The sequence below is a fragment of the Chaetura pelagica genome, unplaced genomic scaffold, assembly GCF_000747805.2.
Source record: "Chaetura pelagica isolate M959 unplaced genomic scaffold, ChaPel_1.0 scaffold7, whole genome shotgun sequence".
Lineage (NCBI taxonomy): Eukaryota > Metazoa > Chordata > Aves > Apodiformes > Apodidae > Chaetura > Chaetura pelagica.
In genome coordinates this window covers 715,587-741,092 of record NW_009953920.1, presented here as the reverse complement: position 1 = coordinate 741,092, position 25,506 = coordinate 715,587, and the positions used below count along the sequence as shown (strand labels likewise).

At 37.6% G+C, this 25,506-nt stretch overlaps 1 protein-coding gene across 1 annotated transcript; it reads right to left on the bottom strand.

Annotated features, from left to right (window-relative positions):
- Positions 1 to 3,250: 3,250 nt before the first annotated feature.
- RALA (v-ral simian leukemia viral oncogene homolog A (ras related)) lies at positions 3,251 to 11,263 on the bottom strand. The gene is made up of 4 exons (XM_010001519.1): positions 11,107 to 11,263; positions 10,066 to 10,274; positions 5,875 to 6,049; positions 3,251 to 3,434 (listed from the first exon to the last, which is right to left on the bottom strand). The coding sequence occupies exons 1-4, from the start codon at positions 11,218 to 11,220 to the stop codon at positions 3,312 to 3,314; spliced, it is 621 nt and encodes a 206-aa protein (XP_009999821.1). The 5' UTR covers positions 11,221 to 11,263; the 3' UTR covers positions 3,251 to 3,311.
- Between the last annotated feature and the right edge of the window lie 14,243 nt (positions 11,264 to 25,506).

The following is a 25,506-nucleotide window of genomic DNA, read 5'->3' as shown; positions in this document are numbered from 1 at the left end:
CAAGGTCACTATGAATGGGAAAGCACTTCCTCCACACTGATGCAGTTTCAGAATAGTCAAAGAAAAGTGCTGGGCATTACTATTGTTGAATTACTGTATGCTCATCAGGAGGCTACAGAAACTACCAAATAGACCAAAGATTTCTTAGCATTTTAGAAAGTGAATTGAGTTTTTAAAGCTATGAAAAGAAAAATCAGAGTTAGCATAAGAATTCAGTATTAGTTTCATACCTAACGGAAGACTTAACTTTATATCTTGTTAGAAATGAAGGTGTCACTTTCTGGTCAGCAGTTTTACAATCCAATGCCCTTCACAAAAGGTAGCAATGGTACTGCCAGTGTTGGGCTAACCTGGAGGGAAGTACCATGGGAGGCTTTGAACCTGCCAATGCAGGAAAGTTCAGCTTCTTGGAGGAGAAACAGGGGAAGTGCATCAGGCACATCAGCACCCTGACCAGACAGACCTAGGAGTTTCAGGCAGAGAAGCAGGCTACGCCTAACACTCCATGATGAAAATGCATCTCTCAACTTGGACGACTCCCTCAAGGTGCACCCAAATCTAATGTACACAATTCAAGCTATATTCCTTGCAGGTTGAGGAAGCACAATTATGGTCTCCCCGAGTGTGCTAAAAGAAAATTACTTTGATACATTTTTATTTTATTATTATTTAAAACCTATTTCACTCGGGGTTTTTTAAATCTCACTTTCTCATTCTTATGGAAAAATCCTTACAGAACAAGTTTACCTCAGTTTGTCTGTATTCTGATAGTCTTTTTTATAGCCAGTAATAAATTAGTTCTGGATTAAAGGTAGCACATGCATAGCCACAGCTTTTACAAAGTAGCTTTTTAATAGGCTAATTAGGTTTAATCTACAATTTTGTTCACACACATGAAAAAGACTACTGGAATATTTTGGTTTAACTGCTTGACAGCTGGCTCAAAGTTTATCAACAATATAGTTATCAATTAACACTGCACAGGTATTTTTAAAAAATGGAAGTTTATTCATCTTTCAATGGCTCAAATAGCAAATAAAAGGACAGGATAAGGCATCAGCCAAGACAAGCTTCATGTGTCTGTTGGCTTCATAACACCTCAGTTCCCAGTATACAGGTTTCAAAGCAAAGTCACAAAGTTAGTGGTTAGACTCCCTGGCTAAATAGACCCAAATGAGTACACAGTAAGATGAAGACTGGCTTATTTGCCATAGTTACATGAGTAACTTTAATTCAGCACTTGGCAGTCTACTAAATGCACATACAAAATTCCTATTGATAAATATTTAACATGACAAATATAACTTTATAGTCTTGAGTCCCTAAAATGTCTGTTAGCATGGAAGTTAAATATTTGTTACCTAGCTTGCTTGAGCACAGTTTGAACTGTTAGTTATAGGCTTACACACGTATAAAAAGTATAACTGTTTGTGGAATTGATCTAGCCTGTTTTACCCCAGAGAAGTCCAAAACCCTCAAACATTCTGCTATATTTTTAGTTAAGATGCAGCATACTAACCGTGTGCTAGTATTCTTGCTGTTCTGAAGCAACTGAGGCAGTATGTTTTGTTTGGGGATTTTGGATGCACATGGTAAATGTTTCTGTATTGCCAAGCATGTTTGATTGTTTAATATCAACATTAACTAGAAAAAGTAGCTACAATGTTCCCCAATTGAAAATCAACATCAACTAAAAAGTACAAAATCTGCAAAGAGCTTCTGCATAACACACCATGATCCCATAGCCAAGTATTAGGAACACAAAAGAAATGAACTGATGACACCAGAATTTCCTGGACAACATCTTAATACACATTAGCACTACTGAATCAGCTCCACTCCACCCAACTCCAGGGAGTTAAAACCCAGTGAACATCTAGACAAAAAAAATCTACTTGCAAAAGGGAAATCTAGGTATCTTGTGGAATTGATCTAGCCTGTTTTACCCCAGAGAAGTCCAAAACCCTCAAACATTCTGCTATATTTTTAGTTAAGATGCAGCATACTAACCGTGTGCTAGTATTCTTGCTGTTCTGAAGCAACTGAGGCAGTATGTTTTGTTTGGGGATTTTGGATGCACATGGTAAATGTTTCTGTATTGCCAAGCATGTTTGATTGTTTAATATCAACATTAACTAGAAAAAGTAGCTACAATGTTCCCCAATTGAAAATCAACATCAACTAAAAAGTACAAAATCTGCAAAGAGCTTCTGCATAACACACCATGATCCCATAGCCAAGTATTAGGAACACAAAAGAAATGAACTGATGACACCAGAATTTCCTGGACAACATCTTAATACACATTAGCACTACTGAATCAGCTCCACTCCACCCAACTCCAGGGAGTTAAAACCCAGTGAACATCTAGACAAAAAAAAAATCTACTTGCAAAAGGGAAATGTCAAGGTATCAGCACATAAATTTTTAAACAACCATTTCAGGCTTAGATGTGCCATAGGCTTATGGCTTCAGTCTTACACGTATTCTGATCTTTTAGTTTTGAGATACCGTATTGTTTACCAAGTTACAGGTGACAGAATATGCTCTGTATCACTCACAATACCAGAGTATGGCACACATTTAAAAAACAGACACTGCTAGCAGACAGCTAGTTAGCAAAATCGTTCACAAACCTGCCCTCCATGGAGAGGGGCAGCCTCACGCTGATGCGCAGGGACAGTCTCCATGCAACAAAATACACCCTTGATTAAGCAACCTGCTATCTTTAGGTTTTTAAATTAAGGCATATTCAAATGTTTCAATGTAAAAGATGACATCACTCTTCTAGATTAACCAGGTAATGCAGAACCACAATTGTCCCCACCAGAAGTGTTCGCATATACATCATTCTTTTCTCGTTTGCATAACTCCATGGCAAAACAACTGCATCCCACTTGGTCAGGTATCACGTTCACAATTGGTATTTTCAAGGCAACAAAAGACAAGATGAATTGACAATTACCAGTGATAAAAAAAGTATGCTTTACAAGAACCCACAAAAGAATATTCCCCCCCCCCCTTTGTTCACTATTAAAGAAAAAGACTGTCTATGAAACACTACATTCAGAAGAAATGTGAGAAGGTAGGCAATTATGAAATGGACTGAACTTTGCTTCTCTTGAAGCCCCATAATTATTTTTTTTTCAGTGAATTTGACTTTCAGTGCAGCTCCAATTCATGCTTTTAGTGGTACATTACAATTTCCAACATGTTAGAGTAATTTCAGTCACTTTAGCCTTCAATGGCATGCTTATAAATTATGGTTTTTATTAGTATGGTCAGGGTAGGAAAGAAATTCAGGGTTTTGATTATAAAATACAACATCTTTCTCTGATCCTCTTGGCGAGGCTTTTTCTTTTCTTCTTCCCATTCTTTTCTTTGCTGTCTTCCATTTTTCTGGCTCTAATTTCTCTCATTAAATCAAAAAATACCTAAAAAAGATGTAAGAACAAAAATGGAAAAAGTCAGACATATAAATTAATTTCAGCTATCACTGATGGTATCTATTCCAGTTGTTTAAAGTCAATCACATGCAACCAGTTTGAGCAAACAAATATTAATCCAACAAATATTCCACTGGTTTCGAGGGTCAAGTTGATCCTGCTTCTTTCATGGTACCATAATGTTCTCCTGTCTTCTGGTATTCACTAATGAATACTGTCAGACAATTTTCCACAGGAACTAAAAGAAGAGTCTCATCACCAGCCAATATTTTTAAAGTGTATAATCTGCATCTTATTGAGGAGATTCAAGGAAATTGGTTTATATTTGGAGTATTTTCAGTGATGAGCTAGCTGTATAGGATGAAAAAGTGCATAATCCAATTCTAGAAATGTATTAATGGAGTAGTAGCATCCACTGAACATTTCATGGTATGTTCCATCACGCAAGTCTAAACACAAAGTGTCTAGAGGATAAAAAATAATTAGCATTTCCTTTAAAGAAAAGTTACCAATCATGCAACTACAGAAATAATATTTTAGATCAGGTAATCTCAACTATCATATTGCAAACTCAAAGTACATATGAACTTCATTTTCATTAAGTGGTTTAGCAGGAAACAAAAATGACAAAGTTGGAGATACATCAATGACTTAAGACACCCTACTGTCAGTTAAGGCTTTATGATTTGACTGCTTTATTAGTTTGAAAAGCAGATCTTGACTTCACTTGCAGGAGGCTACAAAAAATAATAATTTCATCTTTAGAATTTTATTGCAGAAAATCAGTTGAGCAATTCTAAGACTTATCTCTCAGGAGATGGTCTCTAAATTTATGTCAGGAGACTTGATTCATTACCATTAAACATGGACAGCACAGGGACTGAAAAGGTGCTCCACAGAGCTCAGTAAGTTTTTAACTGCAGTAACACTGATCTCACATTGACCGCAGCAAAAGCGTCCACCTTCATGACATGAGATTCAAAGAAAATCCATGTAATTAGACATTTCCATCAAGAAATAAGATTGCCTTTAGGTTTCTCAATGTGTGCTAGTTTACTTGCTTCTACTTAAATCTGTGACAATGGCACAATGTAACTCTCAGCTTGGTTAAGCACCGATACTGTGCTACAGTATTATCTGCCTGAGGTATACAACCTTCTGAGAAGATGCTTACTGGGTCACCTTCACCAAAGCAAGAGGAAGCCCACTGTGTTTTCCCCAACTAAGCAAACCCACTTTTTTGGAATTCAGAAAAGCCTCATTTCTTATAGAACAACAACTTCAGTTTGCATAACAAACTCTGTAACTTCAGATGCTTCAAGTAATTATGACTACCCTGGTATGTACTAGTGCCCACAAAGCTTCATTATGGCCTATCAAACCTTAATTCCATATGATACATGCTAACATGGATCCACAATGCCACCAGCTCCAAAAGGAAACTTCTAGCTCTGTAGCAGTCTACCACAATCTACAGTCTACCCGTTCTACAAGAAGTCCTGTCTTAAAGAGTTATAGCTGAAATACTTACACCTAATCAATAATTTATCTTCTCGGAGGCAAAGATTCTGTCTCTTACCTCAAGACCTTCTGAACCAGGCTTTAACCCTTAAAACTCAGAGGCACCTTCTTAGCTATTCAAAAATTAAAAGGGTTCATCCATTCTTCAAAGCAATGTACAACTAAGCATATGGTTAGATGAGGGTAGCGAGGGCTCCAGTCTCTCACCCACTTTCATAAGCTGTTTTATTCTGGCTGAGGCTCAGACAGCATCCCTCACTGTTCAGAAGCAAACTGTCTTCTAGTTATAGAAAATGCAGTAATAAGGCTAGGCCAAAATAGCCACTTCAAGAAATTTTTAATGAGGTCTTGTAGAATGTCTTGTACAATGATAGAATCATAGAATCATTAAGGTTGGAAGGGACCTTAAGGATCATCAAGCTCCAGCCCCCCTGCCATGAGCAGGGAACCCAATCACTAGACCAGGTTGCACAAAACCTCATCCAACCTGGCCTTAAAAACCTCCAGGGATAGGGCATCAACAACCTCCCTGGGCAACCCATTCCAGTTCCTCACCACTCTTATAGTGAATAATTTCTTCCTAATATCTAACCTAAATCTCCCCTCTCTGTTTAAAATCATTACCCCTTGTGTTACCACTACAATCCCTGATGAAAAGCCCCTCCTCAGCTTTCCTGTAGGCCCCCTTAATGACTCCTTGCTGTTCAGAATAGGATAAACTTGTTATGCCTAACACTTTCACTGTTCTAAATGAAGTCACCTAGTCATGCACTCCTTGCAAGCCAAGGGAGAAAAACATTCTATTCAAATTTCACAAAAATAGTTGCTAAAATAACGAATACACGGAGTATGACCCATGGAAAAGAGGTATAAACTTAAAACTGATGGAGAGGCAGCCAGTTATTACCTTGTCAACATTAGCTCGTGTTTTTGCAGAAGTTTCCACATAGTTAACATTCCACTGATCAGCTCTGGTTTTTGCTTCTTCTACAGAAACTTGCCTTTTATCTTCCAAGTCTGATTTATTACCAACTAGCAAAAAAGGAACATTCTCATCTTCTTTTACTCTTAAGATCTGCTCCCTGGAGAGAAAAAAAAAAAAAAAAAGGAGAAAAAGAAATTGAGCTTGGAATGGATTGCTATACTTAGAACACAGAAAGAACTCAGTAAGTACCCTTCCATCTTACAGTGAAAATTCACTTATTCCTTTTATGAAGCTTACGTAACAGTAAAACCTTAAACCTCATCATGACATTATAGAGAATGAAGACAAAGACAGTCTTGCAGGAAGGAGTGAGGTGAGTCAGTAAGACATTGAAAGAGTAGAACAGGATTGTTTTAGATGACAGCTTTTATGAATAGAAGTAATTCCTTTTACTAAAGGTGTTACTTCAGAGCATTTACCATTGTATTTATATTACCATTTATAATTGCCGTTTGCAAAGTACCCAAAATTCAGTGTTATGCTCTATTTCTTCCTAATAAAACGTATGTGTAATTTTTAAAGCTGGTAAGATGGTCTACAGCATACCAAGAGAAAAATATTTCAAGAATCTTTCTGAAGTCAATTATATTCAGTCTCTGCAGAGATCTTAATTCAGTTATAATCCAGTGTACAGATAAACATTGTACAACATATTTTTAAGGACAAACCCTTCTACTGCTTGAACAGCTAGGATGAAGCTTTGTACATAAACCTTAAACACTGAAAAAAAATGAAATCTTTCTTTTAATTAAAAATGCATTAAAAGTACCAGGAAGAACAGTTTTCCCAGAAGAGGGATATTCTCTATATTGTCTCAGAAAGGAGTAGGAATTCAGTAGTTAAAACCAGCCCTTTATCGTGGAGCAATTTCTGAAAGATTGACAAAAAGCACAGACAAATCCTTTTGCTGGCTGACGCGAAACCTGTGGCTAACTTTAAAGCTGCGTGGAGAGAAGCTCAAGATAACTACTTAACTGATATTCTGAAGGGCCTTTATTTGGTGTATGGCAGGATCCTCCTGCCCTTATAAAAAGCATGCAGTCTTGTTGAGGAAGCCTATTTCTACTGCAGTGAGCCCACATTTTAAAACCAACAAATAAGTATTTGAGGCATCTTGTAACACCACATTCATGTGAGGTGTAATTGAAGCAACATTCTTCCCCTATCCTACAAATATAAGTGCAAATCTGTAACCAGCAGGTTGAGGGAGGTGACTCCCCCCTCTACTCTGTACTCATGAGACCCCACCTGGAGTACTGTGTCCAGTTCTGAAACCCTCAACACAGGGAGGACAGAGTTCACGGAGCAAGTCCAGAGAAGGGCCACAAAGATGATGCAAGGGCTGGAGCACTCTCCTATGAAGACAGGCTGAGAGAGTTGGGGCTGTTCAGCCTGGAGAAGAGAAGGCTCCAGGAAGATCTTATAGCAGCCTTCCAACACCTGAAGAGGCTACAGGAAAGCTGGGGAGAGACTTTTTACAAGTGTTTGTAGCAATAGGATGAGGGGTAATGGTTTAAGCTGGAAGAGGGTAGATTTAGCTTAGACATTAGAAAGGATTCTTTAATGTGAGGGTGGTGAGATACTGGCCCAGGCTGACCAGGGAGGTTGTGGATGCCCCCTCCTTGTTAGTGTTTGTTAAAAGCAGGCCTTTAAGCAACATGGTCTTGTATGAGGTGTCTATGCCCATGTAGGGGGATTGAAACTAGATGACCTTTAAGGTACCTTCCAATCCAAATCATTCTGTAATTCTATTATTCTATTAAATGTTTTAACAGGGTCTACAGCTATCCAAAAGTAATTTGAATAGATAGTGGATTATGAAGGGTGGCCAGAAGAAAACTCAGCATGGCATTGCAGTATCTGTGCAAATAAGACTTCTATTAAAAATAGCAGCTTGCAACAATAATTGTTCAGGTGATGTTAAACAATTTCACCATGTAAAGTTAATCTAACATCAATCCAGACAACAGCAGACTCCCCTTGAGCCCTGTCTGATCTTTTCTAAACAAGAAATATCTAGTCAATGACATGCCAGTTGGAAATCTATAACTTAAAAAAATAAATCAAGAGTAATTCTACTCAAAACAAAACCACATTTTTTTCAAACTTCCTTCCAACTATAAATTTAAATTGCAGATTTGCTTTTTATTGAAAAAAATTATTTGGAGCAATGGCATTTCTGAGCACAGCAGGAAACTCATTGAAGACACTGAATACCAGGGAACAGCTCTGCTGCTGGAGTTCTGCCATTCCAGCAGAGCAAAATTCCATGGAAACAATCAAACATCCAAATTCTTCTTGTCACTTTCTTTCATATCTGTCTCCTAAGTAGTATTCCCTCAGGGTGGTCAACAATGCCAAAGGTATTTTAACTGAACCTTCAAGTAGATACAGATTACTTTTACAGACAGCAGAAATAATACAGTTTTCCTGAACTACATTTTAGCATTTAGGCTTCTGCAGTTTCAAGAGCAACTTGAAAGGCACTTGCAGATTCAGATTGGGGAGAGTTTTAATTTCTTCATTTGAATAGATTTTTTTTTTCTTCCGTTTTTGCTGTTTCAGCACTCACCTTTGCTGGAAAAGCAGGATTTTTTCTAGAGCCATATCAGTAACAGGATTTTAAACAGATTTGAATAGGTCATTTTGCACCCTAGAGGAACTCAACTATACTAAATAGTCCTCCAGGACTGACAGTATCTAGCAGGAGCCTGAAAACCTCAAGGCTTGCCTATCACTCCCTCCCTAAAAGATATGCACAAACACAGAGAGACACCAATAAAAAAAATACACCAGAAGAGGAAAAACTTACCTTCTCCTCTCTCCATACCTCTTCCTCCTTCCTTGGAGATATTAAACACATTCTGATACTTGTTACTAATTAAGTTGAACAGTGACAGCATCTAAGTAGTCTGATTTCAGTGGGATGCAGATAATTTTTTTATTTTTGTTTCCTTTTATGTCAAAGGTTTTTGCCTCTCCTATTTCACTGCACTTTAAACTGTTTTATGTCGTTGTTTTTTTTTCTCATATCTTGTGTCCTTTTGTGATAAAGTGATGAGTGATTTAAATAGGCATTCTTTCTCAATCAAAATAAAACACCTGCAACATACTGCTGCTCATTAATAGTCTCCTTCCTAAGGGTTTTAATAGACTTCATGCCTGAAAAGCATCTTAAAAACCCTATCCTGATAAATCTCGATTAGACCAGAAAGATTCAGTCCCAAAAATTGGTTTTATCATGTTGTTCCTTATTAAGTGAAATACTGACTTTGATGAGATGCTATGCAAAACTCTAGGTAGAACTTGTCTTGTAAATTAAAAAATTTACATCAGTATCTTTTACAGAGAAGAATTCCACCCAAGCAAAACTGAAGGGACAGGCTTACAGCACACCTTTACACATAATGCAGAATATTCAAAAATACTTCTCATAATTTTTAAGATGTAGAAAAATTTGTGTTGCTGATGCTACACATTTCAGTCTCCTACAACACAATGAACATACTCCACACAGGTTAAGACTTTGCAGACAGGCATCATCAGACGTAGTTCTTCTACACAGTTTGCAATCTGGTCACATCATCTTTGCAGTATTCTACCATAAAACAGCCACGCATGCAACAGCTGGCCTTTTGCTCCAGGTGGTGTTTCACAGGTTAAAAGAAACACAACAGAATCCTCTGCAAGAAGCAAGAACTAAAAAAAAGCAACTCTGGGGATTATGCAGCATTGTACATAAATTACATGCAACCATACAGTCTATAAGCAATTTTTCCAAGATCCATTACTTTAGATGGCAAGTACGCCTACTCACAAACACTGCTCCTTAGCACAAGTGCCAAGCAACAAAGGGCAGCACTCTTTTGAACACTGCTAGGTATGTGCTCTGTGGCAATAGCCTTTCTGGAATTCAGAAACACAGTGAGGAAAGATATCTGAAGTGGTAGAGATAGCAAAGGCATGGCGAGGCATCTGTTCAAAATATTATGTGACTACAGTAAGAGCTGTCATCTAATCTGGACTAGCATAAGGATCTTACAAAACAAACAAAGGAATTCACTTATAATTATCGCACTGTAATTAGAATAATTAACTTGCCTTGTAACTTACCTGAAGTCTGCAGTTGCTGCAAAGGATTCCAGCTCTGTAATAGAGAAGACACAAAGAAAGCCTTCTCCACTTCGGAAGTAGTTGTCTCTAATTGCAGCATAGTCCTCTTGCCCTGCTGTGTCCAATATATCAATTTGGACTTCTTCCCCATCCAGAACCACCTTTTTTCTGTAGCTGTCTGCTTTGGTGGGCTCATAATCTTCAACAAACTAGAAAACAAACCCTTCATGATATAAAAATCACACCTGTACAAGGCAAATGCTTCTATTTGCACATAAGGATACAACAAACATCTTAAACGGTTACAGTAACTAATAAGTAAGCATATATATTTAGGCTATGTGAAGTACTCAAATGATCCATAGCTAAAGCAGGTGTCCCACCAGCCTGAGCAGTTTGTAGGTTTTTGTTTTCTTCAGCCATTACAAGGAAATTCTAGAGGTAACTGCAAAACATCAGTGTCTGTGTACTGCCCAAGCCTCTGCTTCTGGTCAAGCGGAACATCTGACTGCATTCCACTATACTATCAGGTAGCCTTGACTTTGAATATATTTAGTATCAATTTTTAAAGAACATTGAAGCCCTAACTTCTGCCTTTTAATCAGAAAGAATGACTTTCTCTGGAAAAAAGGAAACAAATCTTTTCTTTCTTCTCTTCAACAGCAGCCTTATAAATATAGAAAAAATGGGTCATAATTTTAGGCATCACGCAACTCAACTAAGTGACGCAGATTTGAGCTGTAACACGTAAATAATATCTAACAGATCTAGTGAACAATAACAAAATATACTGATAAAAGGACAAAGAATGCTTAGAAATCTGAAAAATGCCAAATTATACCTTCACAGCTACGTCTAGAGGGCAAATCACTAATCTCAAAAAATATTTTCGTTCAATTTAATCTGACTTTCATTCCACATATACATTTAGATCCTTTCAGAACATAACTGTACTAATGAATGTACTAATAGCTGTACTAATTAATATTTAAATAACAGTATGTAGCACAGCCAAATTAAGTTTTTAGTGCAGATTCTTACCTCATCATACATAAATTGTAGTGTTAAAGCAGATTTTCCTACACCACCGCTTCCCACCATGATGACTTTGTGTAAAGCCAATGAATTTTGTCCTTTAGGTTTATTTGCTGCCATCTTTGGATTGCAGAAAATTCACAGGCGTAAAATGAAAAAATCTAGAAAGAAAAAATATTGCTTCATTAGTTTTCTATTCCTTCTCCCACATACACTGTTTAAAGTGAATTTGTTTTAAATTCCTGCATATCTAAGGACTTAATTTCAGTTCTGCTGTCTTCAGTGAAAGCGTCTGCTTTTTCACTGGAAACCATTCCACAAATTATAACAAGCTTATCTTGTTTGTAGCATGGGCAAAGAAAGCCTTCACTACTTGGACAGGGCACAAGAGGGTTCCCAACATCCAAAAGCAATTAAGAGAAAAGATTTACACTTTGGTATGTAGTGTTTTCTTTTAGAAACACAGTATTTGTGAAGAATTTTTGTTACTTTACTAAGCAAGAATTGAAAAAGCAAGCCACAGTGAGTCAACACCATACAAGAAAACATGAGATACAACAGCTGCAGGGGAAAGAAAACAGACATTTGAAGGAATTTCCAGCTTAAGCATCAACCACGAAGACAGCAGCAGTAGCAAGGATTAACTAGTGTACTTTTTCAAAGAAAACCAAACAAATATGTAATTTAATACCTAAAAATACTGTTTCAGTAAGTCAATGAGGAAATGAAAAAATAAGTTCATTTATGCAGAGTGGAAAGTTTCAAATTGCCTTCCTAGGCTACAAATGCCTTTATTCTGTATGTTTGAAGTAGTTGTCTCAGTCCCACAACCACTTGTTCAAACACAAACCCCTCCACTGTGCCAATATCAATTGCTCAATGACAGTTAATTCAGTCTAATATGCATGTGTACATGTACAAAAGTAACAATTCCACTAGCTTTTATTTAAAAAATAATCTTATTGTTTCAGCAGATCTTGAACTATCTACTTACAGCTTCATTTCATTCCCTGCCTACCCTAACAGTAATGTTTTGCTATTTGTGTTATATGAAGACAGAATATTTTATCTGCTTGCACAGTTCTTAATATGTGGGAAAGTAATTGCACAGCGTCAGAATGTACCTTCCTCTAGAGATTTATGGTCAGAACAAGCTTTGATGTTCAAAAACCACAATGACAATCTATGTTACAGAAGATGTAAACACAAGAGACATCTATAGTAGCAACTGAGAACCAAATGTAACTTAGATTTTGTTAACTAGAAAGTTCAAGACGAGCACATTCATAGCACCAGTTAAGTTATATACAGAACTTTCAGATAGTAAGAGTGTAGTAACAAGACACCGTTACCTTTACCCATCATAATCATTTGACAATCTCACACTAAAATTACATCTTCCTGCATAAGGAATCACCCTTGTGTGCAGCTTAATCAGAATGTGAAGCATGACAATTTTATTAAAACTTACATAAAAATCCCTGGTTAAGGACATGCAGTAGGGTTTTTTTAGCAGCTAAGTAGTTAAGTGTAAATACATGCTGACTGAAGCTTTTTTAGAGATTAGCTGAACCTTCCTGGAATTAAAAAATAAAAGGCATAGACATTTTGGCTGGAATAGAGTTAATTTTCTTCAGAACAGCTCATATAGTGCCATGTTTCGGATTTGTGATTAAAACAGTGACAATAACACACAGATGTTTTAGCTACTGCTGAACAGTGCTTGCACCGTGTCAAGGCCTTTTCTGGTTCTCACACTGCCCTGCCAGCAAGTAGACTGGGGGTGGGCAATCAGATGGGAGGGACACAGCTGGCACAGCTGACCAAAGGAATAATTCTATGTCATAGCTTAGCAATAAAATCTGGCAGGGACGTTTGCTGGGGCTGCTATTGCTCAGAGGACTGGCTGGACATTAGTTTGGCTAGTGGTGAGCAATTATTTTCATCACTTGTGGGGGTTTTTTTGGTGGTTTTGTTTTTTTCTCTCTTTTTAAACTTGTTAAACTGTAAGTATCTCAATCCACAAGTTTTCTCACTTTTGCCTTTCTAATTTCTCCATCCCACCGGCAGAGGGGAAGTAAGCAAGCAGCTGTGTGGTGCTGAGCTGCCTAGCAAAGTTAACCCACAACCTATGTGAAAAACCCTCCCGGTCACATCAGAAACAGTACCCATTGTGAAAATGCAATTGAGAATTAAATTCCTTAAATTGCTTTCCCCAGAAAGATTATCTAAGTGAAATTAGCATGAGTAAGCTGGTATACTGATGGAGATGTAGCAGAGAAATAAAACATTGTGCTACAAGTCCTTTTTAAAAGGAGATGGATGAGGGCAATAAAAAAAACCCCAAAACATTTCAGTTTTGGCCATCATGGCTTAAAGAGAACTATTGCTTTCCTTTTACTCAAGAGGGAGTACGAGAGCATGAAAACAGCTTCAAGCCATGTGTCCATGTGTTTCAACCTACTATACTGCTTTTTAACTACTCTCCATCGTATCTTTGCACTTTTCTATTAAAAGAAAAAAAATTCTCCTGAAAGACATGCTTTCTTGTTGTTAGTATGTGTTTCAGACGAGTCATATAAAGCAAATTCCTCTGAATCCCCATCTTCAGCTGACAACAGCTCAGTTTGCCAGGTTTAGATTGCAGTTAATACTCTCAGAAGCACAGAAACTGAAGCATAAGTACACCTGGATATAGCCTCTATGAACCTTACTGAGCTACAAAACAGACTATTCTTCTACAAGCACTCCAATAACAGAAAAAAACCAAATGAGTTCATTTTTTGAGTTAGTGCAAAATGAATACTACAATCTGTTAAATTCAAATACACAATAATAGTGTTTTACTGTAATTCCTTGTAAATTAACCTACAGTCTTTAAGGAGATTGAGCAGTGTGAAAATTCATATTTTACTAGAAGTTACAATTCAACAGGTAGTGTTCCAGTGTGAAAGAGAGAAGCTGCTATCTTTTGTACCTTAGGCAACAGCTGACAAAACACTTGAAAAGCCAAAACAACCATGTGCAACTAGTAAGAACCTATCCAGTTAGTGATAATGCTCCTTTCAATGAAAATTCTTTAACCAGGAAGATTTTATGGCAGCCAATCATTTTCAGAAGACTTGCCAAAATCCTTTTAAAGCAGCATAAGAGATTGAGTAAAAAAGAAATGTGGAATTAGAAAAACCTGACCAAACCAGTCAAAGCAGTATCCTGAGTCATCACTGTCAGTGAGCAACATTCCAGTAAGACACTGAAGACCTCAAAACCTGAGGCTACTGCAGACTTCAAATCTTAAAGATAAGCTTGCCATAAAATCTCTTTCACATTGTGTAGTGGGAGAAGGCTCAGGGAGGTCAGTTTGTTCTCACGTTCTTTACAACGCAAACCCAATGTTAGTAAAATTCAGGCCAGCTGATGAGTAGACAATGTGAAAAGAAAAATAAGTTACAAACAAAACAAGTACAATCTGATACTGTTCAAACGACACTCAAACCAGGGCCTGCTTCAGAGCAAGTATTCTACCAGAGAGGAGAAACCTTGTAAGTGGTAAATTTTAATCTACTTCCACATACTTCTACCTGTTTTAGTCTGCTTTCACAAGCAAGGAACAGAGTCCAATTTTAAAAGTAAAGCTCCCAAGATGGAGTTTCAGACAAAGCAATTTTTTCCACCCTTAATTTATATACTCCAACTTATTTTCATAGGTAATATTAATCTGGGTCTATCTAGTTTCTGAATCGTCCTACTTTTAATTATGACAAAACTGACTAAGGCTATGACACGAACCCTTTGGTATGAAGCTCAAGAAACAGACTTTCATATTAGGCACACTTTTTTTTTAATCTTCACAGTGCAAAATTGTTTGGGGACCAGAAGATAAATGTAGTCTTATCCTGCAGTTGAATATTATGGCACCCTTCAGCAGAAAGAGGTTCTTAGTCAAGCAGGGTGTTGTCAAGAGCTGTATGATCCATTTATACAGGTCAGCTTTTTACCACACCCAGTGGTAATCCTCATTGCAGCAATACAGATGATGACTTATATGAAAGTTTATTTTTAAACAGTTCTTTGTATAGCCCCACAAGTTGGAAGGGAAGTGGAAGCTTAACTGGCTCAACAACATACTACCTTCACTCAGAAGGGCGAGTGCACTGTCTAACCACCATGCTATGGATCACTCCTCACCTCACTGTAGATAAACTCCTAGGAAACTGCCCTTTTCCAACATGCTTAAGCTGATAAGGGCAGAAACAGATGAATCTCAGTGGCCATTCCACCAAAATAAGCAGTTCTCAAAGCTCCTACAGCTGCTCATTGCTTGCTTGCAGATAACCATCCCCACAATCCTGTGCTCCATTTAATGGCAGGCTTCCAGCTGGAGCCAGGTTCATTTCAGTAGAGCCAGGTTAGAGAGCAATTAGATTAAATTAGAAGAACAGCAGGAGTAGGAATTGTAAGTTATGTTAACATCAACAATGGCATCTTGTCCAACAGTCTAGAAATCTGGTCAAGGGAAATAAGAGTAGGTAGCTAAATAACTTTTGCGATCATCCTACATGACTAAGATCATGTAGCAACAGGAACTTGTACCTGCAATTATAAAACTGTTGTCTGCCTTGAGTGACTGGCTGCTACCTGTATCCATACTAACTTCTTCAGAATTTCACAATTCACATAGCAGGTCCCCTGTGAAAGAAATATGTTATCTCTAGTCTTCAGTGGATTCAAATACAACATCCAGCTCCACTCTGCAGAGGAATGAGCAGGAGAATGTTCCTCTAACAGGACTTGGACAAGTTAAGCATCATGTTAACTTTTTCATAAAGTCTTGGAGCACAGAGTGTTTACTCAGATCCACAAAAGTAGGTAAGATGATCAGGTGCCAGCAATGAGAGGTTTTAATCTCCAGGGACAGTGTTTTCCAGGAAAATCTTTGGAAATATACAGCAGGGAAGAAGAAAAAAAAAATAAATCTTTGGTCTCCCTATTACATTAGTTTTCATTTTGTCCTTGCATCAACTTCTTCAGCCCAATAAACTCAGACCTAAAAAAATGTTTTGGGGTGAAAAGACCCCACTTATGTCCTTTTTATCCCCTCACTCATACTAATCAAATCCCAAAGACTCCTCCTAAAGTCATCTGAGGAACAGGACAATTTTTCTTACAGGCTAACTTGCTTGAAAAAAATCACTCAGAGCATGCTTACTTACATGTGCCACTTGCCTTCTACACCCCTCCTCAACACAATAATCCCAATGTTCATACACTAAAAGAGAGCAAAAATGTGGCCAGCAGGGTAGCTGTGTATCAGCCCAAACTGGACACAGAGCTCTGGTTCAGGTTTCTCCCTCTTTAGCTAGCAGTAAGCATTCAGGAAACTTAGGGGAACAATCACATCCAAGACACATAAATCTCCATCAAAATGCACCCTAAACTGGCCAACAGGCCAAGAATTAACAAAGAGCACAGAATATGATCAAATCACTTTTCTTAGAGAATGTGGCTGTAAGAAGTAAAGAAGCTACTCTGCCTATTCTGATCTCCCAGAGTCTCATAAACGCAATGTCAATGGGAGCAGGCAAGGGAATGAGAAGCATTACACTGAAGTCACATCATTACAGGCACAAGTTCAGCTGGCACCTTCTGCAGTGCTATACATAAAGCTGAATGCGGCCTTTGTGAAAATGCAGTTGTGCTTAACAGGAGGACTTTGATTTGCTGCAGGCATTTGTTTGAAGGAGAAGAGCTAAACATAGCTTTGTGTTTAAAGATAGTACAGTTAGCATAGTAGATTCTAGTTAATAAGTAGAGATAGTGATGTCTTCAACTACAAAATAATTTCTTACATTGTAATTTTTATAGCCTTCATAAAACTGACATCAAAACTTAATTCCAGTTCTTTTGCTTTCTTTCCTTTAAGAGAAGATTACATAAAGATTTGCAAGGCTGTCATATTAACCTCATTACCCACTCACTTTTATGATGAGTAACTTTCTTCCCTTAAGACTGTTTTATATAATGAGCATCAATTACAACCAGTAGCTCATACATCATGCTTTTTTTTACTCCACTTTTTGACCAAGTTAGAATTTTATACATTTGAATAATTTTATTATTTAAGCTACCTGCACAATATTAAGAATTACAGTTATTACAAAGGCAAAATATTTTACCACTCACTGAATGAAGAAAATGTAGTAATAGAGATTCATATCCTTCTAAATAACTCCATCTTTTTTTAACTAAAGAAACCAGTACCTGCAGTACTCTGTACTTTACACTTAGCATAACCTGTGAACTCTAGAAACATTAGCTACAACTTTATTCCATTCTGAAGTGAAAATTTATAGCAATTATTTGACAGTAACCAAATCTTCTAAAGTGAGTTTGAATATTACCCAAATTTTCTTGATTTCCACAAAGTGATTCACAACATTGCCTTGCATGACTTACAAATTACAAGTTCAGCTTTCTGAGAAAAAGTGCAGTACCAAGAATTCTGAAGTGTCAGCTTATTTCATGTCCTCAGGGACCATTAAATAATGTAACTTTATCTGTTATTAAAATATCACCATTTTATCCAGTTACTTCATTGTTTATTGAGTTCAGTAGTTTCAGCTGGGTTAACCATTGCAAAATTATGCTTGAAAAGGTATTGTTTGGAAATGATCAGCATAGAATAGCATACTAGATGCAAAATATCTGGAAGACACTTCAGGAATGACTCAGATATTCCTGCAACAAAACTGTTCCTGGAAATGGAGGGAGGCAGCTTGAGGCAAGTAGGGACTAACCCTCCCAACAGCTGCTTCCAATCACAATATTCAGCAGAATCGACCCATGACCCAGAAACAGATAGAATACATGAAGACATAGGATGGGATACATGATGCCAGCTGTTTAAAGAACTGGAAAGTAAGGAATTTTTTTTAGGTTAGATCAGCATTACTGTAATAAGTGTCATTCCGTATCTTGAGTTTGACTGGTGTTTTTATTACAGTTTAAACACTTAACATCTGTCAAGCTCTGCACAAAGTAGCATCAGTGTTTTATTAAGGTAGAATATTTCAAATATAAAATAATCACTATAAATTCTAAGTAGTAGCTTAAAGAGGAAATCAATCCCAAACATTCAAACCTATGTTAGAAATTACTAGTCTCATTTGCCAATGAAACAGGCCTCCTGAATCTCAACCTCAGAACAAGTTAGAAACACTTTCACAGTAAGTCCTTTCCTTTGTCCTGAAAATAATCCTTTGACATAAACCTGTTTAACTGGGAATTAGGATTCATAGCTTCCTGGGATTTTAACAAACAGTTAAGCCACATTCAAGGTTTGCTAAGAACCCTTCCTTGGAAAGCTTTCTAGTGCACACCATAAAAGGTGCTTGTCTCTCCCACACCCACAAAACAAGTTTACTAAGGTGACTATACATCTACTAAGAAAAGTAAGGGACAGAAAACTGATAAAAGTTCTCTCTCTGAGCTGCAGCAAATCTCCTCAGGCAAAAAAAACATTTCCCAGCTTCGGGAGGCAGGTACTTCAAACTGTAAGAATATCCATACACTGAAACTGGAAGAGTCAACTAGTGAACTCTTCACTGATTAACCGAGGCTCCATTCATTCTATAAATTACATCATGCTGCTATGAAGAACAGTGGTCCCCACATGTCCACAGCTCCATGTCTTCAGACATCTTGGCAGGAATTGAGATCTCTCCAACAGGAAGTCACTAATTCTCTAGTAAACAGTAAACAAATTCACTACCTTCCAGCAGTCTTCCTGAGGCTCCACAGGACCTTAATCCCAGCTTCTGGGCACAGCCATGAACCATACAGCAGCTGAAGTGTGAATAGGTATGTATTCTAGATGCTTTAAGCCATGGTTTCAGCATTTTATTACCAAAAAGCCTCTTTGGCATCCTTCAAGACAACTTCTGGGGAGGCACCTCCATAAAGAAATTTCTTGAAACCCATATGGAAAAACACAAGAAAACCACAGCAAACTGAACAGCGGAAATAGTCTGGAACAAAATCTGAAAAGAAAATTAAGCAGCTACCTTATTGTCCACATCAAAAGCTGACAAAACATGCAACACTTGAGCCCAACCACATGTGTCTGCAAGGCCAATATAAACTGAACCTGCCACAGTCTGACTGATATTCCCATATCCTTCCTTCCAGTAGCACTGGTATTTAAAACTAGGTGACAAAGCAGTTCATAGGTTGCTCCAGACAAAAAGTAACCTGTACTGTTTTCTGGACAGATTAGCTACCTAAACAAGCTTGCTGGCACAAATGACAGACCAGAAAAACACAGCTGAGCATGAGGAAAGCTGAAATGCAGCATCTCCAGCCTACAAACACTGTGGAAAAACAATGCAAGTGTTGTAAGATTTCTCAACCTCAATTTAGCACCTGTTGAAGATGTCTCACTTTTTGTAAGTTATGTGTTGGCTATTATGGAACATTCATAATAATTCTAGATACTTGCAATGGTTTATCTGGACTTGGGAAAGAAGCAAACTCAAACACAGTACCTAGGTTAACACCAAAAGCGAGCTTGTTTTCATAGTTCAATTGACTGAAGTTACACTGTGAAGTAATTTTGGTAATATACACATTTAACTCAATCTAGAACACTTTTTGCTTCCTCAAGTTGACTACATGCTAGTGCCTTATCTCAGTCTATTCTAACCACTGAGGGAACTTCACTTTCTGAGGTTGACAGTGTTGACATGTTGCTTTAACACAAAGTGTAAGAGTCATGTCTCCTCTTACATTACATTTCTAGACATGGAGGTCTGTAATCTAGAATATTAAGATAAGGCATTTATTTTTTATTGATTTAACATTACATACTATGACAAGTGAATTAAAAGTAATAGCAGTTGTGGCAGAAAAGTGAAAATTTACATGCCACTAGCCTGTCAAAGCTATTCACACTAGACACTTGCATGGATTCAGAGGCAAGACAGACAAATGTGTGCTATGGTACTACAGTTCATTTTCTAGCAGGAACAAAACAAAGGAGGAATTAAAAGGCTGAAAGAGGGGGATATCTGCAGAAGAGGCATAACCCATAATCAAGTCTGACAAAAGTCAAGTTACATTCACAGGAAATGCTATGTAAAGTAGCTGCTATTTCTTAATTTTATTCAGCATTTGATCCATGAGATATTTCCCCTCTTCATAAAATGCAAGGGGCAAGGCATAGCCTACAAGGACAAATTTTAGTAACACAGGATCAACAACACAGGTTCTTAAGTCAGTGTTACTCAACTAAGGCCTGAGGGAAGCACTTCAAGGACACATTAAAGCTAGTTTCACCTAAGACATACAGCTACAGCCATTTTCGCCCTGTGTTTCAAGTGCAAAAAAGCACATTTGGAAACTAACTTTTGACTGATAAGTCAGGCACCACTTGCACTTGCACAAAGATGCTACTTACAGCTGTTCTGGAAAGTAACAAAAATGGAGCTCACTGGAAGGCACTATGCAAGAGATTGCAGAATGAGTCTCAGCAGTTCACTTTTAAAAGCAACTCAAGAGCTCTGCATTCAAAACATTTCCCACAGCATTTAGTATCTAAAACCAACTTTTTTGTCAACCATACTTCAACCATACTTCTCACCCACATCACTGTGTACTTTTTGTCCCTGTACACTTACATCAACATTCACTGAAGAAATGTAAGCAAAATTTAAAAGGAAGCATTTTGACATGATTTGATGAAGTAAATTATTTAAACAATGTCTGAAGAAGGCTTCCAAAAGACATCCTTGAAAACTAAAGGTTTGCCAGAACAAGTCCATAAATCAGACTTCCTGTAACACAAGTATCTCATTGTCAACTACCCTATACTCTTAGTTAGAAGTTAAGCATTTCAGATGTGCATTTTATAGAAAAAGCAAACATTCATACAGACACACACTCTACAGGCCGGAAAGTTAACTTGTGACAGAGAAATCAAAACCAAACAGTATCTGCAAAGCAAAACCAAGTACCCATTAGGCTCATAGCAAGCTGCACTCAACACTTAAGGAATCTGTAGGAGGCATGCCATCCACATATTCTGGTTGGTAGAAGCAACCTCGTGTTGCAGGTGTCTTGCTTCATGGTTACACAAGTTGATAGCTCACAGAGTCTATCCTACTCGAACCAAGTTATTTTACCTCATTAGGCAGTCATATAGTATTATAGTGAAATCTCACATGAACAACCTTAAATTCTTTCAAGGTATTAGCACAGACAGAATGAACACAGAAGCCTTGTTTGAATAACGCTCCCATGAAATTCCTGACATAGAAAAACTTTAAGCTTTCAAATAAAGCATTTTTGAGGCAGGCACCACTTTCTTCCATGTGGGTCAGTTGGTAGCTGGATGAAGCTGCTTCTGTAGTAGGAAGAATACCAAAACACACTATCCTTCACATTTTACTAATTGGTTTCTCACAATGAAGGATGCAGGGAACAAGTGCTTCAGCGGGTGCAAGCATATTTACATGAAAGGCCACAGTACAAATCATGCAAACACACAAGACTGAACACAGGTCATTAGCAAGAGACATCAAGAAGCATATACCACCAAATCCTCCATCCCCTCTTCACAAAGGCAGGCAAGCCTTCTCTCCCCCCCCACAAGCTGACTGCATCAATACACCAGCCAAACAGAACCTAATAAAACACGAGCATGTTGGATTTTGCATCTCAAAAAATTCCTTTTATTCCTCTAAGGAATCATCCAGCTGTAGCAAGCAAATTTCATTAGTGAAATCTGACTTGGCAAAATACGTTACTTCATTCATTTTATGACCTTGCCATCTGTTTCACTACCCAATTACAAATGTGTAAGTACTCTTTTGTAGTATTACTGTAAGATCACTACTTGTAGCTATATTTTGTTCCAGTAACTTCTCCTGTTTACATTCTATGCAGTGCAAATTGCTCCTAAAATCCTGGTCATTTTTCTGTTTTATTAAGAGGAAAAGGATTTCACACACCTGATTCACAGAATGAGACTGGTTTGTAAATACAAAAGGACTTGTAATTAACCTTTTGAGCAGGTGATTCAAGGACAGAAGTGGTTATAGACCTGATGTTGCATGGTAATACAGCATTCATTAAGTTGAAACACTCCTCAGCCTAATCCATCCCCATTTTTAGATGCTGTTTACTCTAAAAGTATTAGATCTATGACTTGAAAAATCAGTAGCATCAATCTAGTAGACCTAAAACACCCAATCAGGCAATTAATTGTCTTTTAGTTCAATATATACTTGCCAGTTATACGATAAACGGTAGCTTCATGGTTGTTTTACCTATTACAGGCATAAAACATGCAGTGGTTAGGAACAGATGGCATTCAGTTAATGAACTTACAATGAAATTACTAATTTTCAGGTCGATTTATCAATTTCAGTATTAAGTGCCAGTGCAAGGAGTTATGATCCTGCCCTGCTTAACATACTCAGACTTTCCCTGCTGTACCACAGAAGACATTTCCAAGTTAAAAGTTCTCAAATTGTGAAGCTGTAACTTTTAAATACTGCTTTTTGCTCCTACTTGAATTCTTACAGCTCTTATCAGGCACATGATAATTCAGAACACTGCAGAACTGTTAAATGACTTACAAGAATGTAAGTGTGTAAGTTCTAACAGAACAACCTATCTAAGAAATGTTCTTTATGCAGCAACGTGTGTGGAAATCATAGATCAGTTTCTGAACACAGAAGAAAGCATAAGGTTAATTTTAGACTATCTGGGTAACCAAGTGAAGTTGCTATCTGATAAACAACCTAAAAATTAGTTTTCTAATCACAATCCAAAGGCAAAGAGTCTTGGAAAAGGCACTGATAAGGATGGTATACTATTGCACATTGCTAGATGGGTCTCGAGTATCTCTCTCTTCCTATGGTCAGACACGCACTGCAAAGCTAAAGGCATTCCAGCAGTAGGCATAGACCAAACCCAGCGTATTTTAAAGGTCAGTCTTCCCAGGAGAGAGCTACTATAGAAAATGTCTATGATGAAATCTCATATCTTTATGAAAAATTAATTCATTTAATTCTACACATGTTGTAATACTGAACACTACCAAGTGTGAGCTGTATTCCTTTCTATATACATGAACTCTTAAATTCCAGTGAGAAGTACATGACCTAATACCTTTTCAATGTTGCATGGTGTAATAGGTACAGGGACCTCGAAAATGTGTAAATATGTTGGTTAAAATAGAGTATTTACCCTTTTGCTACTCTGTGAGGGGAAAAAAGTTGACATCATGACTTATGATCCAAGTTTTTATCAAAACAAGATGTAAGAAAGAAAACTGAGACATAGCTTAGATTACAATTTAGAATTTTAACTCCTGCAAATCTGAAAGGCAGCACTAACTCCTGCTTAACTGTTGTTACACAACTGCACCTGAGATAAGTTCTTCCCAGAAAGAACATTGCACCTGGAAAAAAACACTTGGTTAACTTAATCCTTTTTAGCATTTATGAAACAAACATACCCGTATTTTTAATTGTTCTAAAAATAGTCCTTTATATGACAATATATTCAAAATGAATGCCGGAGCAAACCAAATTAATAATTCAGATTAGTGGCTTTCTTACTGTTCTTTATCACAGTCTTTGTTGAACAGGTAAGAACAGTCAAGCACTAGCATTGTATGCATCTCAAGTTACAGTGGTCATCTTCGTACTAGGATATTCCAGAAAGTTGCAGACCACACTGAATTTCATTATCAAAGTTACATGTAGCCATCTTCTCTTCCTTGCAACACTAACCATTATTAACATTTTAAAGGGTGAACTTGCTTGACAGAAAGCAGTTTCTCATGTTTAGCCTCATGCATCTGCTCTTTAAAATCTGAATGACAATACTGAATTGTATAGGAGTCCAGAGTACAGTGTTTTCTTTCCATGCTACGTTTTCCTACTTAATTATATACCTTACTTCCAGTGTGTATGAGTGAGCTGGAATCTCAAAGCCATTGTAAACAAAAAACACAAAACAGACAACCTCAGCATGAAGATGCTTTAACAAATCACGCTCATACAGACCACTGCTGTGTCACTGACTACACAACATGAATTATATAAAACAATTTTTATATTAATTTTCAAATCAGTGACAAGTTCAACAGTGTAAATGTATAAGTCTGAGAATTCAAGTTGCAATAAGGTGTACTGAGCCATCAGCCATGACCCCACTGGACCAGACACTGAAGCATTACAATGAACTCTCAATTTGGATATTGCTAAAGATAAATTTTGACGTCAGAGAAACCAGTTATGAGTGCATGATTACAAGAGTTATCAGGATTAGAATGAATCTTTATTTGCACGCCACACTGCAGAAGTAGGATTAATTTAGGTGGTTAAGTGTGTAAAAACTTTAAAGTGGTATCACACTAAAATAACTCTTTCACACAAGAACCACTTGAATTCAGTATCTGATTTTTGCTTACTTTGCTCTCCATGGGTAACACTGACAGATGGTTAAGGATGACTTTCCACCAGCCTTGTTTTGAGCAGTGTCTCTGGATCTGTCTACTCAAACATCACCCATGGTGTGACCTCACCAGCCAAGGGTGTTTTTGGTGACTGACATAGCATGCCTGCAGAAATCTGTCACATTAACGTTGTTTGCCTGTCTGTATAGTTTCTTTCTATTTTGAGGTCTAAAATAAATCCCACTAGGGAAAGTGTTGATGGAATTAATTACTCCCATACTAAAAGCACTTTCAGGACACTGCACAGCTACACCAACAGGACTGCACTGATACAGCCCTAAAATGACAAATTAACTTTACTCTGCACTGTCTGATGGGATTCAATAGGAGCACTAGCAAAGAGAAGGACTATTATACCACACATAACTGGCTTTCAACATTATTCACAGAAGTTTCACATCTGGAAGACTTGCATGTTTACTACACAGAATCACAGAATTGGAACACAGGTTGGAAGGGACCATGAAAGATCATCTAGTCCAACCCCCTGCCAGAGCAGGGTCACCCAGAGCACATCACACAGGAACGTGTCCAGGTGGGTTTTGAATGTCTCCAGTGAAGGAGACTCCACAACCTCCCTGGGCAGCCTGTTCCAGGGCTCTGTCACACTCACAGTAAAAAAATTTTTTCTGGATATTCCCCTTGAACCTCCTATGCTCCAATTTACACCCATTACCCCTTGTCCTATCACTGGTCATCACCGAGAAAAGCCTAACTCCGTCCCCCTGACACTCACCCCTTACATATTTGTAAACATTAATGAGGTCACCCCTCAGTCTCCTTTTCTCCAAGCTAAAGAGACCCAGCTCCCTCAGCCTTTCCTCAAAAGGGAGATGTTCCACTCCCTTAATCATCTTTGTAGCTCTGCGCTGGACTCTTTC